The 18,566-nt window shown below is 58.3% G+C and overlaps 1 protein-coding gene across 1 annotated transcript in view; it reads left to right on the top strand.

Moving 5' to 3' along the window:
- Nucleotides 1-13,996, top strand: part of TMEM132E (transmembrane protein 132E) — a 54,083-nt gene extending 40,087 nt beyond the window's left edge. Inside the window, exons 2-9 of the mRNA XM_084983135.1 lie at nucleotides 1,418-2,348; nucleotides 3,822-3,968; nucleotides 4,170-4,362; nucleotides 5,004-5,147; nucleotides 7,284-7,489; nucleotides 9,242-9,530; nucleotides 10,498-10,689; nucleotides 11,901-13,996. Of these exons, the coding sequence (XP_084839261.1) occupies nucleotides 1,418-2,348; nucleotides 3,822-3,968; nucleotides 4,170-4,362; nucleotides 5,004-5,147; nucleotides 7,284-7,489; nucleotides 9,242-9,530; nucleotides 10,498-10,689; nucleotides 11,901-12,956 (3,158 nt within the window). The 3' untranslated portion in view covers nucleotides 12,957-13,996. The remainder of the gene's footprint in view (nucleotides 1-1,417; nucleotides 2,349-3,821; nucleotides 3,969-4,169; nucleotides 4,363-5,003; nucleotides 5,148-7,283; nucleotides 7,490-9,241; nucleotides 9,531-10,497; nucleotides 10,690-11,900) is intronic.
- The last annotated feature ends 4,570 nt before the right edge of the window (nucleotides 13,997-18,566 follow it).

Genomic DNA, 18,566 nt, shown 5'->3' with positions numbered 1-18,566 from the left:
GAATGCTGGGGCAAAGGGGAGTCTGGAGCCCGTTGTTGGGGGCCCTGGATGCCACGCTCAGGCACAAGGTGAGTTTGGGTTTTACTCTGTAAGCAGAAGGGAGAGAGTCTTTAATAATACACACGTTTCCACTGTGTTGCATCAATTCCAGAGCGATTTCTCGATTCTCAAAAACAAATGACAACGCATCAAAGGTGAGGAACACGGCTCAGGGGTCCATGGGAAGATCCAGAACTGGTTCTCAAACCTTGAACCTCCACGTCTTGGTCCTTGGTCCCTCCTGTTGCTCAACAGTGTCCAGCAGGTGTTGAACTGGGAGTGAGGAGCCAACGAGGTCCGATTCGTGTCCGAGGGAAAAAGAAACCCCTCTGGCTGCCATGGGCTGAGGGGATGCCAGGGAAGAGAGAGGGGAGACCCAGTTAGATGCTGTTCTGTTGTCATAGCAACAGAAGTGAAGCCAAAGATGGAGCAAGGGCCTGGGGATGGAAGTCAGGGGTAGCTGGGGACAAGCCAGAGAGCCAAGAGGTGGAATTACTAGAACTTGGTGAGACCCTGGGAAGATGGGGGGAGGGGCCAAAAGGAGGGAGAGTCAAGCCCAAGGCCCAAGTGCAGGTTTGGGGGAAGAGGATCAGTTTCCCTGTGTATATTTGTGGGGTGGTACCTGGAAGGGATTGGGGAGATGTGGGGTCCCTGCAGACCGTGTACCACCTGAGGCAGCTCCCAAAGGCTTGGATTTGAAAGCCACTTGGCCCCAGGTTCAAATCCAACTGCTGGCCCCTCTCATGTGACCTGGGCAAGTTATTTAAGCATCCGGCACCTTCAGTTGTAAGAGCTAAGAACAGGGTCACAGAAAAGAGAAGTTACGGATAGAAACCTGGTTGATTCAGTGGGGATCGTGATAACACCTGGTTCAAAGGATCGATCGGAGGATCAAATAAGCTACGCCTTTCATAATAGGGCAGGAATAATAATTTACTTTTAATGAACAATTTTAAATCGTTACATATGTACGGCACCGTACCATTAATAAAGTTAAGAGTTGAATACTTACTGCTTCAGCATCACACCCTGCTCTCAGCCCTTGGTGCACATGACTTTGCTAAGTCCTCACAACAGCACTTTGAGGCAATTTTTATACTCATTTAACAAATGAGGAGGCTGGAGGATAAAACCTCTTGAAATCCTCATGACGCTGTGCACCGGGATTAGCTTTACCCCCAAGTTGCAGATAAAGAAATGAATTGCACTGAGAGAGCAATTAACACCCCAGTGAAGGTGGGGCCAGGCTTGGAGCCTTGAGGATGGACAGCCAGGCTGAGTGCTGCCCGGCTCTGGGAGGTTGGGAGGCTGCGGTGCCCTGAGGTCCGGGCGCTGCCTCTCCTGACCACTCCGGGCTCTTTCTTCTGTCTGTCCCCAGCCTCCGGCCGTTCCTACCCAGCCAGCCCCAGTCCGCCGGGGCCCCAGGCCAGCCCGGTGCTGCCGATCAGCTACCGCCTGTCCCACACGAGGCTGGCCTTCTTCCTGCGGGAGGCGCGGCCCCCGCCGCCCTCGGTGGCCAACGGCTCCCTGCAGCGCTCCGAGCCCTTCGTGGTGTTCCAGACCAAGGAGCTGCCCGTTCTCAACGTGACCCTGGGGCCCTTCAGCACCAGCCAGGTGGTGGCCCGGGAGCTCCTGCAGCCGTCCAGCACCCTCGACATCCCCGAGCGCCTGACGGTCAGCTGGAAGGTGCGAGCCTTCATCGTCCACCCCCGCGTGCCCGCCTCGCAGCCCGTGGCCCAGGTGCTGTTCTACGTGGCCGGCCGGGACTGGGATGACTTCGGCGTCACCGAGCGGCTGCCCTGCGTCCGCCTGCACGCCTTCCGGGACGCGCGGGAGGTCAAGAGCTCCTGCCGCCTCAGCGGGGGTCTGGCCACCTGTCTTGTGCGGGCCGAGCTGCCCCTGGCCTGGTTCGGGCCCCCCGCCCCGGCCGCGCCGCCCACCGCCCGGCGCAAGTCCCCGGATGGGCTGGAGCCCGAGGCGGCGGGGGAGAGTCAGCAAGCCGAGCTCTACTACACTCTTCACGCCCCGGATGCGTCGGGAGGCTGCGGGGGCACCCGGAGGGGCGCCGGGCCTGGAGGAGGGGCCCGGGCCGAGAGCCCCACCCAGCACCCCCTGCTGCGCATCGGGAGCATCAGCCTGTTCCGCCCGCCCCCCAGGCGGACCCTGCAGGAGCACAGGCTGGACAGCAACCTGATGATCCGCCTGCCTGACCGGCCCCTCAAGCCCGGGGAGGTGCTTAGCATCTTCCTCTACCTGGCCCCCAACTCCTCCTCTCCCTCCAGCCCCAGCGTGGAGCACTTCACTCTCAGGTAGGGGGGTGGGGTATGGGATGGGGTTCCCTTCCAAGGTCAGATGCACACCTGACCCCTTGCAGGGGACTGGCCCAGACCTGCCTGCCCAGCATCCTAATCTCAGTTCTTCCTATTATCCCTTAAGCAACTTCAGGAATCCAGCTCACCTGCTTGAGCCTCAGAGTTCTCATCTGCCTAATGGTCACAAAAATGTCAGCCCTTGACCTCCCAATTTCACAGAAACAGTGTCGTGCTAAAGAGGGCATATCCATTTTCACCAGCATGGATCTCCAGAATGACAAAATTGGGGCTGGAGCCCCTGTAGACATTAGCAGGTGCAACTCTCCCATTTTACAGATGAGAAGACTGAGGCCAAAGAGGAGAAATGGAGACCAGAGAGCCACCCCTTGCCTGGGGGCCAAAAGATGAACAGCTGAGTGTTCACATGTCAGGACATTTGTCTAATCCTGGAGTTGGGGGTAAAGTTTCCAGGAGTCCCAGCTGTTTCTATGCCCAGAGAACGATCCAGTTGACAGATTCAGAAATGCCTTCAATTATATCACATCCCCACAAAATATAATGACGTCTCACCGTAGGAATCCATGGTTTGAGCCATGTTGGGTGATTCCGAGGCTATAGGAAAGGTCCCACCAAAATGCTCCCCATAGGACCTGAAACATTGCCATTTGCTGAAGCTTGTTTAACTACTGTCCTCTATCCTGAATGTACTACCTTAAAATTCAAGTATTCCTGGAGAGGGTCATACCTGATTCAGTGATGGACACCTGAATGTGAATATGACTTAAATCAGTCATCAGAGATCGTGGGCTGCATTAATAGGAGAAGAACATGTAGAATTAGGGAGGTGATAATCATTCTGCCTTAGTGTTAATTAGAGCACAGCTTAAGTGTTGTATTTAGCATAAGACAGTACACCGAATGTGTTCAGAGTGTCCAGAGGAGGGTGACTTGAATCTATGGCCAATAGCAACAATTGGAGGAACTGGAGATTTTATGCCTGGAGGAAAAAAAAAAAGAGACTCAGAACACCTGCTCATCGCTCCAGCTGTCTGAAGAACTGTTAGAATTAGGATGGAAGAGAGCTGTTCTCCCTTGCCCCAGCAGAACCTATGGCTGTTGTGTTTCAGCTAAATACAGGGGAAATTTTTCTCATTTTTAGGGACTTTCTGAAAATGGAATGGGCTGTGTGCAGAAGTAAGTCCCCTGTCATCAAGGTATGCAAGGAGAGGTTAGGCAGTGACCTGGCAGAGAGATAATAGAAGGGACCGCAGCTTCCACTGCGAGCCAGAGGTTGCAGCTACGTTGATACCAGGTTCCCCAAATTATTTTCAAGCTGTAAGTCTAGAGCTCAGGGTAACTTACTCACCTGCCCCCGCTTCTCCCAGCCCCAGCCTAAGGGTGGCAGCCAGCTGGGCAGCCTTTGGACCCCAAGCTGACCCTCTTCCTCTTCTCCTTCCTGCTTTGTCCCAGGGTGAAAGCCAAGAAGGGTGTGACCCTTCTAGGAACCAAGTCCCGGAGTGGCCAGTGGCACGTGACTTCAGAGCTGCTGACTGGGGCAAAGCATTCAACAGCCACCGTGGATGTGTCCTGGGCCCAGGGCACGCCGCTGCCCCCCTGGTGAGCCAAGGTGGCTCCTCTGCCCAGCTCCTGTAGAACAGCACCTGGGGAGGGTGAGGGGACTTCTTGATGGAGGAGGCCAGGAGGGCGGAAGGGCTGGGGCTTAGACCTCAGAGGGCCAGCTCCCCAGCAAGGGTTTCGGGGCTCCCGGGCAGCTCCCAGCCCCTCCTCGTGGGCTTTCCTTCCTTCCCCACCGTGCAGGGAGGGCCAGGGGCCCCTGGAGATCCTGCAGCTGGACTTTGAGATGGAGAACTTCACCAGCCAGTCCGTCAAGCGGAGGATCATGTGGCACATTGACTACCGCGGCCACAGCGCCCTGCCTGATCTGGAGCGGGCCGTTACCGAGCTGACGGTCATCCAGCGGGATGTGCAGGCCATCCTGCCCCTGGCCATGGTGAGCGCGCCAGCAGGAGGCGGGCAAGCACCGTGTGTGATGCTGGAGTAGGACAGCGGCTAATGCGGGGCAGAGGTGGGAGGAGTCACTATGGAGGAGCCACTTGGGGCAGGCGGTAGGGGGGCTTCCTGGAGGAGGCGGCCATGCAGGGGCGCCTTGAAGGTCGCAGGGAGGAGGACTCACGCAGTCAGAGGAGATGAGGGAGGTGCTCTAGGCAGGGACTCATGTGTGTACAGTGCAGTGATGGGAATGGGAAAAGCTTGTTCAAAGGAGCGATGGATTCTGGGGCCGGCCTGGGGCCTCATGGAATAGCCAGGCACCTGCGCTGGATGTTATTCAGAGTCCTGATGAGCATGGAAGCTGCGGAGAGGAGCTGGTAGGGAACTGGGGCTGCATTTTCTGGCAGGAGAGAGGGAGGTCCTGAGGCTACCGCAGGAGTGCGCCTGAGCAGAGCATCGGAGAAGTCACAAGAGGCTGGGTAGATGCTTCTGTCTGCGCATGTGTATGGGTGTCCCCGCTGGAAGGACCCGCATCTGAGGAGGGGCAGCCAGGATCCAGGGCCTTGACTGGTGATCCTGGAAGAGCAGGTGACCTCAAGCCCCGCAGCTCAGCAGAGCCCCGCCCTCCTTTCCTCCCTGCAGGACACAGAGATCATCAACACAGCCATCCTGACCGGCCGAACTGTGGCCATCCCTGTCAAGGTCATCGCCATCGAGGTCACCGGCCTTGTCCTAGATGTCTCCGCGCTGGTGGAATGTGAGTCTGACAACGAGGACATCATCAAGGTGGGCTTCCTGGAAGTGGGGCCCCTGGAAAGAAAACCTCGGACCTTCAGCGGGGGGTGGGACCCCAAACCAGAGGGGGGTTCACACCCCAGGCAGGTCCCCTTGGTAGGCAAGAGGCGAGGAATAGGCAGGGGGTGGAGGAAAAAGTGTCCCACATGAGCCTGAGCAAGGGGCAGTCCTGGAGGGCTTCCTGCAGGAATGTGAAAGAGTCCTTTTGGCAAGTAGAAGGGAGAAGGCAGTGCTGACAACCTGAATGCAATCCAACAAGTCACTGTGGAGCCCCTGCTGTGTGGCAGGCACTGGGCAAGGCAATGGAGGGTGGGGGGCTGGGGGCGCAGAGACATGCCGTGAACCAGGGTGCTGGTGACCAGGTGGAGGAGGCCCAGGGAGGAAGCCTCCAGCAGCACACGAGTCAGGCCAGGAGTGAAGGTTGTAAGGAAGGACCAGTTCCGGGAATACCAACCGCCCAGCCTTCCAACTCCCCAAGGCCCCTCCCTGAGCTCCCTCCCAGAGACCCCCGGCTCCCCAACTCTTGTCCTCCAAGGCCCAGCTAACGGAACCTTGATCTGGCTCAAATGGCCACAGAAGGCCACCTCCCCCAGGAAGCCTTCCAGATTTCCCCTGGCTTTAGACAGTGGTCAGAAATGAGATGGGGGGAGGAGGCAGTGGAGTGGGCAGTGATGCAGGAGCGCATCCAGCCCTGGCACCTGTAGGCTGGGTGAGCTGTTTGCCATGCCAGCCTCCGGAAGGTGCTCACGTTGAAAGGTTAGGCAACAGAACCTGTTCCCTGTTTCTGCTGGGACAGGGAAAAGTGGGCCTGATCCTAGGGGCCCTCAGCCAGGCCTTCCTCTGCCCCCAGGCTCCCCCTGCCACTGGCACCCCAGAGCAGACCAGAACAAAGGTCACCATGGCATAGATACCAGAGGGAACTAGCGAAGATTCTAAATGGAATTTGTTTCTGTTCTCAGCGAAATACACTCGGGTTCTTTCTAGAGTTTGCCAACATTCTCAGTGGAATTTGCCAGCCTTCAGCTGGAATCCTCTGCCTTCCCAAGTGGGAAATGAGCATTTCTGGCGAGGCTGCTCTCCCACTCGGCCCACCCACCCCGAGATGATTACAGGAGCTCACGGGAGCTTGGGAGGGTCAGGAGATCATCTCCACAGATGAGCTGGAGTCCCAGCACCCTCCCCACCCCCACCCAGCCTCCAGGTGTCATCAGCCCATCGGCTGCCTGATAGCCCCTCCTGCAAATGCAAGGTGTGCACCCCTGGGCGTGTCCCAGCAGGAGCACCTAAGGGCATCACACTCAGGATTCACTCTGGGTGTGTACATGGCACTTCCATGTCCACCCATTGCAGCTGCCCGGAAGTACTGGCAGTGACAGCTCTGTGCGTGGGCACAGCCCTCTATTGAGATGTGTCCGGGGGGCAGGTGCTCATCCGGGGAACCTCCAAGAATGCAAGGTGGCGTCCGAGTGGGCCTGCCTTGGCCAAGGCTGCACACACTGGTGGCTGCCATCCACTGTGCTTGGGAGTCTCTGGTCCTGCATTTGCCTCTGCCTTTCCCTCATCCCACCCATGGCTGGAGCAGCCACCCCCCCCCCGCCAAAATTAACTAGTGGCCCATCTGCGGGGGAGGGGGGTCCACTGGGCTAGAGAGGCCCTGGAGGGTTGGCCCCTCCCCCTCAACCTCCTCCCTGCCTAGTGGTGCCCCAGTGTCTCGCTCAGGACAGGCTACTTCTCTGCTGGCGGCCACTACCAGAGCCCAGCTAGTCGTGCTGGAGAGGGAGCCAGTGCTGGGGACCCCCAGGCTGAAGGCTCCCCCCGGTGTGGTCTGACACATCAGAAGCAGCCTCTGGTAAAAATGTTTGCACCTTGGCTCCTTGCCGGGGAACGCAGTGCTCCCACTAAGAGCAGGTCTCTGGAGAAACGGAGTGGAAGCCAATACCTCCCGCGGGAATTAAATCAGGGGGCTTCTCCCACCCAGCCCCTCCCCCTCAGCCTCCCGTGACTGACACCTTCTCTGTCCAAGAGGCTCCTGGCTCTCCTTGTTAGACTGAAGTCCCCTGCGCTGTCCCACCCCCACAGAATGACCTGCGGGGTAAATATGCCAACCGACCTCTCTCCCGCTCCCAGGTATCGAGCAGCTGTGACTATGTCTTTGTCAGCGGGAAGGAGTCTCGCGGTTCCATGAACGCCAGGGTCACCTTCCGATATGACGTCCTCAATGCCCCACTGGAAATGACAGTCTGGGTGCCCAAGCTGCCCCTGCACATTGAGCTCTCGGATGCCCGCCTCAGCCAAGTGAAGGGCTGGAGGGTACCTATCCTTCCTGACCGGAGGTATGGCCCCTCCACAGCGGATGCTGGGATTACTTACACGCAGCCCTGGCACACTGATCTGCCATGTGTGTATAATGCTCTAGTCTGTGGGTCGGTTATGCAATCAACAAACTTTTATCAAGCAGCTACTGTGTGCCAGACACGGGTGTTTGAGACGTGGGGTAAATGTGGCCAGTGCCTGCCCCAGCCAAGCTCTGGGTCCATCAGCGAAGCTGTCTTATATATGCCACTGAGCATAGTAGGTGGGGAAAGCCCTGTGTGCAGGGAATCAAGCAGCATAAAAGAAAGAACCGTGTCTTCCTACAGGAGAAGTCAAAGCAGGCTTCCTGGAAGAGGTGACTCCAGAGCTAATTAGTCTTAAAAGATGAGTGTGGAAAGGAGTTGGCTAGGGAGACAGGGTGAGAGCAGTCAAGCAGCAGACAATGTGGAGCAGAAACATCAACATAGGCACACGCACACCTGTGCCCGCTTGTCCCAGCCTAGGCACACAAGGGGCACACTTTTGAGTGCATCAGGCAGGCACACAGTGACTCGCCCTGGGTTCCCTCTCTAAAACGGGCACTGGAGTTCCCATCGTGGCTCAGCGGTAACGAACAGTATCCATGAGGATGCAGGTTCAATCCCTGGCCTCGCTCCGTGGGTTAAGGCTCTGGCATTGCTGTGGCTTGTGGCATAGGCCAGCAGCTGCAGCTCAGATTTGACCCTAGCCTGGGAACCTCCATATGCCACAGGCGTGACCCTAAAAAGCAAAAAATGAAGAGAAAATAAAACGGGCCTATTAACACTTGCCTCAGAGGACTGCTGTGAGGACTAATGGGCTGAACACAGGTGAAAGAGCCCTCTGTGTGAGGAATTGTGCTGGTGGTTTGAGCCGTCCAGCCTGCTGAAGCACTAGCCAAGCACTGGCCACGCCCTTCTCTCCCTCCAAAGCACGCTTTCCTGGGTGAATCTCCCCGATTTGCAGTTTTGGCAGTTGGGATAGGCTGCGAATTTCCCAAATTGTCAAATCCTGGTTCCCTTCTGCTTGCCAGTTCCTCCCTCCAGGCATCCCTCTCCTCTTGCATTTTACTCTGAGCAGCAAGAGGAGGCCAGGACATACCTCCCACACTCTGCTTGGAAATCTCATCAGCTAAATAGCCAAGTTCCGCCTGCCACACAGCTGTAGGACATGATGCAGCGAAGCCTCCTGGCGCTCGAGCAACGATCGAGCTGATTTAGAGCTGAGCCCAGGGCCCAGCACGTGCTTAGTGCTGAAAAAGAGGCAGCCTTGGCTTGGATTTGATGCCAGCTCTTTGTAGGTGTGCAGCCAAGTAGGGCTGGAGGAGGGTCAAGTAGGTAGCTTTCAGAGTTCCCATTGTGGCTCAGCGGTAACGAACCTGACTAGTATCCATGAGGATGCGGGTTCGATCCCTGGCCTTGCTCAGTGGGTTAAGGATCTGGCATTGCTGTGAGCTGTGGTGTAGGTCACAGACTCGACCTGGATCTGGCATTGCTGTGGCTGTGGTGTAAGCTGGCAGCTGCAGCTCCGATTCAACCCCTGGCCTGGGAACCTCCAAATACCTCAGGTGCGGCCCTAAAAAGACAAAACAAAACCAAAAAACAACCCAAAAAAGTAGCGTTCTAGGAGAGGAAAGCCTGGGACTCCAGGCTCCAAGCTTGGCAGAGACAGAAGAAATGAGCACGGGAACTGGGGAGGGGCTGGCGGGTCAGGGCTCTGGGGAGGAGCCCTAACCCCAGGCTTCCCTCACCCAGGTCAGCCCGGGAAAGCGAGGACGAAGAGGAGGAGGAGGAGGAGCGGAGGCAGAGCGCCAGCCGCGGCTGCACCCTGCAGTACCAGCACGCCACCCTGCAGGTCTTCACCCAGTTCCACACGACCTCATCCGAGGGCACCGACCAGGTGGTCACCATGCTGGGCCCGGACTGGCTGGTGGAGGTCACCGACCTGGTCAGTGACTTCATGCGGGTGGGTGACCCCCGAGTGGCACGCATGGTGGACAGCAGCACGCTGGCCGGCCTGGAGCCGGGCACCACCCCCTTCAAGGTAGGCACAGGGGGCCGTGCCAGGGGCTTTGTCCACCTGTGGGCAGAGGACACAGACACTCCTAGGGACAGGATTTCCAGGCCTCAGCCTTGGGGAGCAACCTCAGAACCCAGCCCCCAAACACACGTCCTTCCCCAACTGCTCTCTTGCTTGAAATTCTACCATCAAAGGTCGAGATCCTTGAACTTGACCATGGGGGTTTCTCCCTCCTAAGCTGCATCAGCCTCTGTCAACCGTGCGTGGCTCCGTGCGGTCCCTGAGAGCAGAGGTGGATGGGGAAGGGGAGCAGGTGGGAGGGTTCGGTCAGCCTAGAGGCCAGGAATGGGAATTTCAGGGATCTGGAAACTTCGACTTTCCTCCTCCTTGATAATTGGGTGCCTGGCTGGATATCTTGCACCTCGGAGATACTCGTGACCCATGGGCTGAAATCTGCCTGTGGACATTTTGTTTGTAAAACTGAGCCAATGTTTTAAAACTGGTGGGGCGTGTCTTTTAAAAAATGTAAATCTCTGGCTTTAGAAAATAGGAATCTGGCAACACTGGGTCTGTAGCTCTGCCTGGCAGACATCAGCTGGAGTCAACACTGGTGCTTCTTTTATATGAGCACATGTTCTCCCATATGCCCCAGTCTCCACCACTCCCTTTTGTCTCCCTGACACTGAGGCTGACCACCAGTTGCTATTTATCACAGCCTGGGAGCTGTGGTTTTCTTTAAAATTAACTCACGCCTCTCATCTCAGCTCCTGCCAGGCTCCTTGGAGCCCTAGACTCTGTCTCTTGGCCTTTGGACCCTGGTTCCCGGTTGCAGATCTAAGGTGGAGCCCAAGAGTCCTGCCTCCCAGCCTGCCCCACCCCCAGGGCTTCTGTTCCAACAGCCCTCAGATTCCTCCCTGGTTGGGGATGGGGGTGTGTTTGGGGGGTCCTGCTTTCCTGGCTCTTACCCATTCCCCACCCGACCCTGCCTCAGGTGGTGTCCCCACTGACAGAGTCCGTGCTCGGGGAGACACTCCTGACAGTGACAGAGGAGAAGGTCACCATCACGCAACTGCAGGCCCAGGTGGTGGCCAGCCTTGCCCTCTCCCTGCGGCCCAGCCCTGGCAGCAGCCACACCATCCTGGCCACCACGGCCGCCCAGCAGACCCTCAGCTTCCTCAAGCAGGTAACTGGATGCTTAGCGGGCCTGCCTGGGTGCTCGGGGCGTGGAGGACTTGCAGGCTCTGACCAGGAGTCCCCCAGATTTGGGCTTTGATAGTGGAAGATCTATCTACCCTCCGTGCCCTACCCCCTGCCCCACCCCATCCCCCTGCTGTCTGCACAGGGAGTCCAGCCAAGGTCTCTCTCCCTACACCTGCCACCAAGAGATGTTCCTGCGAAGGGTTCTCCCCTCCTGGCTTCCCAGAGGGCCTGTCACCTCTGCCTCCACCTTCCCAGAGGGCCTGTCACCTCTGCCTCCACCTCATCCATCCTGGAGCCCCAGCTTGAGCCCTCCACAGATACACCAGGGCACTGGCCACCGGACAGAAGTGGGAAAGTTAGAAGTGGGGGCACAGGGAGGGAGGAGGTGGGCAGTGAGCACTGAGCCAGAAGTCAGGACACAGGAGTCCTCTGGCCCACCTTGCTTCTTGACGCCAGGCCACTTGCTTATCTCTGGGGCCCTGCTTCCTCATCTACAGGGAGGGTGTTTCTCAGAAGGTTTAACCCACAGAGGACAAGGGTTGAGTGTGTGTATGCTCCATCTCCACGTGTCTGGGAGTTGCCTTTTTGGCTCAGGGGTAACGAACCCGACTAGGATCCATGAGGATGCAGGTTCGATCCCTCACCTCACTGAGTAGCTTAAGGATCCAGTGTTGCCGTGAGCTGTGTTGTAGGTGGCAGACATGGCTCAGATCCCGCATTGCTATGGCTGTGGTATAGACCAGCAACTGCAGCTCCAATTTGATCCCTAGCCCGGAACTTCCATAAGCTGCAGGTGCAGCCCTAAAAAAAGTCTCCACCTGTCTGATGGGGGTGATCCCAAGGTCAGGCATGGAGATGCGGCGTTACTCCTACAGCAGAAGGGATTTAAGTTAGACTCAAGGCAGAATTTACCACCTGCTCATCCAGCGGCGGTGGGTGAAGTGGGCAAGGAAATTCTCTGGGGGCCGAGTGAGGCCATACCCTGTCATGTACCCTCCCCATCATGTCCAGAGAGGAACTCCCACACAAATAACTGTTCCTGAGCCACCACCTCCTGCCAGGCACTGTTCTAGTGCTAGGAGCACAGCAGGGAGCCCTCATGCTGTGGCCCCGGCCCTCATGGAGCTCAGGATCTAGCAGGGAAGGCGGTAGGACTAGTTCCCTGACTTCTGTCTTCTCTGCCTCCTCCTCCAGGAAGCCCTCCTGAGCCTCTGGCTCTCCTACAGTGATGGCACCACGGCCCCTCTCTCCCTCTACAGCCCCCGGGACTACGGGCTGCTGGTGAGCAGTCTGGACGAGCGAGTGGCCACAGTGACCCAGGACCGGGCCTTCCCACTGGTGGTGGCTGAGGCCGAGGGGGCTGGGGAGCTGCTCCGGGCAGAGCTTACCATTGCTGAGAGCTGCCAGAAAACCAAGCGCAAAAGTGTGCTGGCCACGACCCCTGTGGGCCTGCGGGTGCACTTTGGGCGGGATGAGGAGGACCCCACCTACGACTACCCCGGCCCCAGCCAGCCAGGGCCCGGCGGGGGCGAGGACGAGGCCCGGGGCGCTGGCCCGCCGGGCACTGCGGCACCCCCACCCGAGGCTGCGGGCCCTGGCACCACCAGCCCGGCCATGCCGCCCACGGAAGATTTCCTGCCGATGCCCACCGGCTTCCTGCAGATGCCGCGGGGGCTGACAGACCTGGAGATCGGCATGTACGCGCTGCTGGGTGTCTTCTGCCTCGCCATCCTCGTCTTCCTCATCAACTGCATCGTCTTCGTGCTGCGCTACCGACACAAGCGCATCCCACCCGAGGGCCAGACCAGCATGGACCACTCTCACCACTGGGTGTTCCTGGGCAACGGGCAGCCGCTGCGGGTGCAGGGGGAGCTGTCTCCGCCCGCCAGCAACCCGATGGAGACGGTGCCCGCCTGCTGCCATGGTGACCACCACAGCAGCGGCAGCTCACAGACCAGCGTCCAGAGCCAGGTGCACGGGCGGGGTGACGGCTCCTCGGGCGGCTCGGCCCGGGACCAGGCCGAGGACCCCGCCAGCTCGCCCACGTCCAAGCGCAAGCGGGTCAAGTTTACCACCTTCACCACGCTGCCCTCGGAGGAGCTGGCCTATGACTCGGTGCCCGCCGGTGAAGAGGATGAGGAGGACGAAGAGGACCTGGGATGGGGCTGCCCGGACGTGGCGGGCACCACGCGGCCCACTCCACCCGCTGACCTGCACAATTACATGCGCAGAATCAAAGAGATTGCGTAGAGGTGCCGTCCTCTCCCGCTTGGGTGGGCTCTGTGTGGGACACAGCCGGGACCCTGCTCATGCTGTCGCGGGCCGGCTGGAGTGGATTTTATACTGTGGCCCCTGCAGCTTTGCTCCTCCCGCTGGTCCTTCCTGCTCACCTGGCATCCTCTGCCCCCACAGGTGGAGGGCGCCCTCCTCCTGGAGCTTGCCAAGAGGAAAGCAATCCCAGCCCTCATTCTGCCCTTTCCAAACCCCTCCAGTCTTAGATCACGCCCCCTGCCCCAAGACAGGGACAGGGAGCCAAGCTTGGGCCAAGGGACTACACAATGCCCCACCCCGCCCCCTATGTCCCCTGTCTTCCCCTGAAATAGGGGGCTTCTTCGGGGGGTCTTGTGTCACAAGCTGCACAAAGACTTTTCTCAAACCACTATTCAGGGATTTCTGTCCTGCAGGGTGGGGCAGGGGTGGTGGCGGCTGCCTGCCCTGCTAAGGATCTTGCAATGGACAAAACATCTAGGGGCAGGGGACATCTGTAGCATCTGCTGGCTTCTGGGTGCCCCCCAGTCCCTTCCCAAAACCTGGGAGCTGACTCTACAGAGGGGTCTGGGGCCAAGCCAGGCACCTTCCTGAGATCTCAGGACTCCATCCTCTGCCCCCAGGGCTGTGGGCAGGCCCTCAAGGGGGAGGAGCCCTCGGTCCACCCCAGAGCACTGTGGTCTGGGTGCCCAGGAACCCTGGGTGCCTCCCGCCCACCCCTCAGCAAGGTCAACACTACGCCTTAGCTCCTCCCCCTCCGCTGACCACGCCTTCCTCTCTGCAGGGGCAGCCACCCATTCCCCCACCAGGCAGAACCCCGTGGGAGGGGGAGAGGGCACCAGGCAAGGCTGGGGAGGGCCCTGGGATGAGCAAGGCAGAAGGGAGCCGGCATCTCCCCTACCCCATCCCACAGCCACCCTTCTCTTGGGTTCTACCCACCACTGTGTCGGATTTTTTTCTTAAATAAATGGAAGTGACCAGACTAGGGGCGGGGGCAGCAGCTCCCAGAGAACAGACAGTAACACGGAGGCTGGCTCTGTCTTTCTTCCCTGCATGCAGGTACGCACACACCCACACACACAGCTCACACTGTGGCGTGAGATAGAAACACGGCTGAATCGCCTGTGGTCCTGCTCTTCCTCCTCCAACATCCAGGTCCCTTTAGACCCTCTGGTGCTCAGGGAATGCTCCCTTCAGGGGATGGTGGATGGGCTGAGCCAGAAACGTGCCCTTTTAAAGAGACGCCTCCTCTGGAGTTCCTGTAGTGGCTCAGTGGTTAATGAATCTGACCAAGAACCATGAGGTTGCAGGTTCAATCCCTGGCCTCGCTCAGTGGGTTGAGGATCTGGTGTTGCTGTGGCTCTGGCGTAGGCCTGTGGCTACAGCTCCAATTCAACCCCTAGCCTGGGAACCTCCATATGCCGCGGGTGTGGCCCTAGAAAAGGCGAAAAGATAAAAAAAAATATAAAGAGATGCCTCCTGTAGGACTGGGGTAAGAAAGCACAGAAAAATAAGGAGAGAGGTGAGAGGGTTGGTGGGCAAACCTGAGCTCACTCTGGTTTCCTTCACTGCCCTGCCATCAGCCCATCTTTCAGAGGGCGTCCCTGTCACCATCACCACCTCTGAGGGAGGCCCCTCTTCTCCATATGGATTGATGGCAACAGTCTGGGGGTCTCCCTGTCAGAAAGCCAAGCAGGAGAGAGCAATGGCTTTGGGTAAGCCCCTTCCTGCCCAGTGGGCCATAGGCTGGCATGTAGCTGGTCACGGGCCTCCCTGGCCCTGGGAGTCCTCTCCCCAGCCCAGGCAACAGCGTCGGCGACCAGAGAAGGCCTGGTGGGGGGAGGGGACAGAACCCGGTGCAGGCCGTCTGGCCAGCTTCCAGTGCCCTGGACAGGTAGCTAGAGCAAACAGCATCTGTCCCAGGAGAGACCAGGGGCAGGACCAGTGCTGTGTTGGCACCTGGCCCAAACGGCTGCTGCCCTCCACAGAAGGGCGCCTGCCTGCTATGGTCCTCTGCTGAACCAACTGGGATGCCCTGGGGCTGTCGTGAGTGACAATTAGATGAGATCGTGTCTGTAAAGTGCTGTGCGTGGTGCCCAGCTGCAGACAGAGCTCCCGGCACAGACGCGGGAAGGTAGAGGTGCTCCATAAACAGTTTGCTGCCTCCAGGTCTGGACGTTCAGGTAAGACGAGAGCCTGAAAGGGAGACGTTGAGATTGGCCAGCTCTGCCCAAGGTGTGTTGGCAACAAGATATAGCTCAGGGGCAAGGAAGGGGGGAAGGTGCTGGAAAGCCATGAGGAGGCAGAGCTACAGGTGGGCTTTGCAGGCACCCAGGACACCAGGTGCTTGCTGTTCAAATACGCCCTGAGGCTGCCCTCCTCGGGGAGGGGGAGGGTCCTGCAGGGGTGGGGAGCGGAGCTCGCAGTCAGTTTTCTTCACCCGTGGTGCGCAGAATTTGCGAGTGCTTAAGTATTTGCTGACAAAACTAAAGACCAGACACAAACAGTCCAGCAAGATAGGAACACCTAACTCCTATTTTATAGGTAAGGAGACAGGCCCACAGGGCACGTAACATACCCAAGGGTTCCAGCTTAAAAGTAACCTGGCAGGCAGCTACAAACCTCCTCTCTTGCTGCTACATCCAGAGCAATTGATGATACTGGCAATTGAAGGCGAAGGATGGTGGAGAGATTTGGAGGTAGGAGAGGGTGGGGCATCTCTAAGGATTTAGTGTGCTCTAGTGATGGGGGCAAGGCGGTGGGACCCCCATTTAAGGTACAGATCATGGACAGTGCTGAAGGGCAGGGGGAACACACAGCGGGCCATGGCTTCTCTCCCATTGCTAGAGGGAACTCACGCTCTGCCCTACGAGGAGCTCCACCCCCAGCTGACTGTCACAAGAGATGGTCACACCCCTCCACCCCTCTCTTGGTCACCCTTGGAGCAGAGAACCAGCAGGGCTTTGCTGAGCAAGGCATTGGCTCCTGAGGGGAGCGGGTGGCACAGACAGGCTCGTGGGCGTCAGGTGCACCTGTCCTCTCCCTTAGGATACTGACCGTCCCTTTAGCCCCTGGGGCATAAGCAAGAGAGACTGAGAAGCTGCGGCCAGCCCCTATGCCCACCCCCACCAGAGCAGCACAGTGTTTATGTAATTTTAATTAGCATTTTCTTTCTTTCTTTTCCTTTTTTTTTTTTTTTTTGGCCACCCTGCAGCATATGGAGTTCCTGGGCCAGGGGTCCTATCCGAGCCACAGTTGTGCTGGGCCAAGGATCAAACCTGTGTCCCAGCACTCCCACGACACCACCAACCTCATCACACCTCAGCAGGAACTCCATAGCATGACATTTGTTAAATCATAGATCTGGGGAAGTGCCAAGCGCCAAGGAGGATTAATAGCCATCACCAGCATTAACTGAGCACTCACTTCGTGCTAACCACTTTATATCCATTGTTCCATTGATATGTCACAAAACCCAGGTAAGGGAGGGGCTGTCATTATATCCATTTTAGAGATGACAAAACTGAGGCACCAGCGGTATAGGACTGGCCATGCCACCCAGCAAGCAAAAAGCAGAGCCAGAATTCAAACCCGGGTTATTCTGGCTCAGGTTTCCCACTGCCCCACACCGTCCTCCTGGGTGGGAACCAGGAGCTCAGGGGTGAGGCCACTGGGCTGGGAGTCCAGGGGTTTGGTAGGAGTTCTTGCTCTGCCATTGACTAGTTATGTGGCTGTGAGCCTGGCATTGCCTGCATCTGAAGCAAGCCAGAAGCCGGGGTCAGATGGCCCGTTCAGGGCCTTCAGTTCTGCTGGTCCTCAGGTCTGGAAGTGCGGGGCCTGGAGCATCACCCTGTTCTCACCTTCCACCCTCCACCCACCTCGAGAGATAGATGCTGGGGCTGGGAGGTGGGGTAACAGCCTCAGTGCTGCTCAGCAGATTCTCCAAGCTTTGCCATCTCTGCCACCCCTTAATGATGATGCTTCCCCTGGCAGCTGCTCCTTTGGGTTTGGGATTTGCCAGGTTGTGGGTGGGGTGCCCCTCGTGAAGGCACATGGGGGCATGGGAAAGGTAACTGCACCTGAGTGTGTCAGAGAGACAGCCCATCTCAAGGCTAAGACAGCTTCAAAGTTCACGCTGTTGATCCCCTGCCCACGGGGAGCTCCCGGTCTGATGGAAGAGGGACAGGAACAGCTGCTCCCAGTCGGAGGAGGGAGACTGACACACCTGAAGAAACCCCATCATGCCTTCAGTAAAACACACTAACAGGTGCTAAGAAGTGCAGTCATCTTGCATGCACTCAGCCCACAGAGCAGAAGAATTAGAGTAAATGTGGACCCTGGGAAGTTAATCCAGAAAGGCAACCTGGACCAGGCCTGTGGGCGGCGATGCTCACTTGGGAATTGGGGGCAGCAGGAAGGTCTACCAGATGGCTGGGGAGAGTCAGAAACAGACACCTGAGGGCGAGGGCATGGGATGGATTTGGCCTGGAGGGTGGGGGATGGCACCCCACGGGCCGGGGCTGAGAGGGGTGGGTGTGGGGAAGGGGGAGGAAGTGACCCTCCATCCAGCGACCCTGGAGAAGCCCTGGGCTGCTCAAGAGAGCTGCTTGGCCTCCAGTCCCCTGTGCCCCCCCACCACACACACACACTCACAGTGTGACCCCTCACAGAGACGAGGAGTCTGGACTAGATGCTATCCGAGGACCCTCCCTGGACAGACCCCTGTGCTCAGATCAGGAGTCCAACCATGAGCCCATCTGCTAAGTGGACTCGAACACAGGATTACAGCACCTGCTAGCACCCCCACCCAGGGCCGCTGTGAGGTCTCCAGAGGAGCGAGGCCAGAAGGAGCGAGCCCCAGCTCTGCTTGCCTTCCTGTGCGACCCCAGCAGCACCACCCCCCAAGCCCTCTTTGGGCCTCACAATGTGGCTGGAGGTGCCTTTCCCTCCCAGCCTTCTAGAATGACTTTCTCCTCCACTACAAAAGTTCCAACAGGCCTCCTATGACCTCTTCAGGGGCTACTTCCTGTAGCTTCTCCTGTCAGGAAGGGTCCTGCAAGTTAGGACTGATGATTGGGAGCCAGGAAAAAGTGAGCAGTGGCCCGAGAGTGGATCTCTGCGCTCCTACATTCTACCAAAGCCAGCAGCCCAGCCCTGGCCCCGAAAGGGGCTCCACCTGAAGACACCTCCCGCCACCCCAAACCTGTCAGGGAAGAGGGAGCGGGAGGGGTGCAGAGGGTGGGAGGTGGCAAGGGACAGGTCTCGCAAGCCTCCCCCCCACACCGCTCCTTCTCATCTCCCTCCCACCCCCTTGGCACGCACTGTCCACCCCTCCAAGAAGCAAGAGTGGATCCCCCCACTCCCCGATGAGATGCAATTCATCAGCATTGACAGGAGCCAGGAGGCTGTCGCAGGGCCTCCTCCCTCACACACACTTGCCCACGGGGTCCTCCTTCCGCTGCCTGTTCCCCGCCCCCGCCGGGCTCCGTTCCAGGTGCCAGATCCCCCGTGAGATGGCTCTCTATCAAGGGAAGGGGCGGGCCCCGGGGAGAGGAGCTGGACTGTGGGTAGTCCACCGGTCAGAGACCACAT

The sequence above is a fragment of the Sus scrofa genome, chromosome 12, assembly GCF_054392235.1.
Source record: "Sus scrofa isolate SSC_HxYL_T2T_F1_AM1 chromosome 12, Sscrofa_HxYL_maternal_Yorkshire_Landrace_v2.0, whole genome shotgun sequence".
NCBI classification, from domain to species: Eukaryota; Metazoa; Chordata; class Mammalia; order Artiodactyla; family Suidae; genus Sus; species Sus scrofa.
Note: the sequence above shows the minus strand (reverse complement) of the source record. Positions and strands in the feature narration are given on the sequence as shown.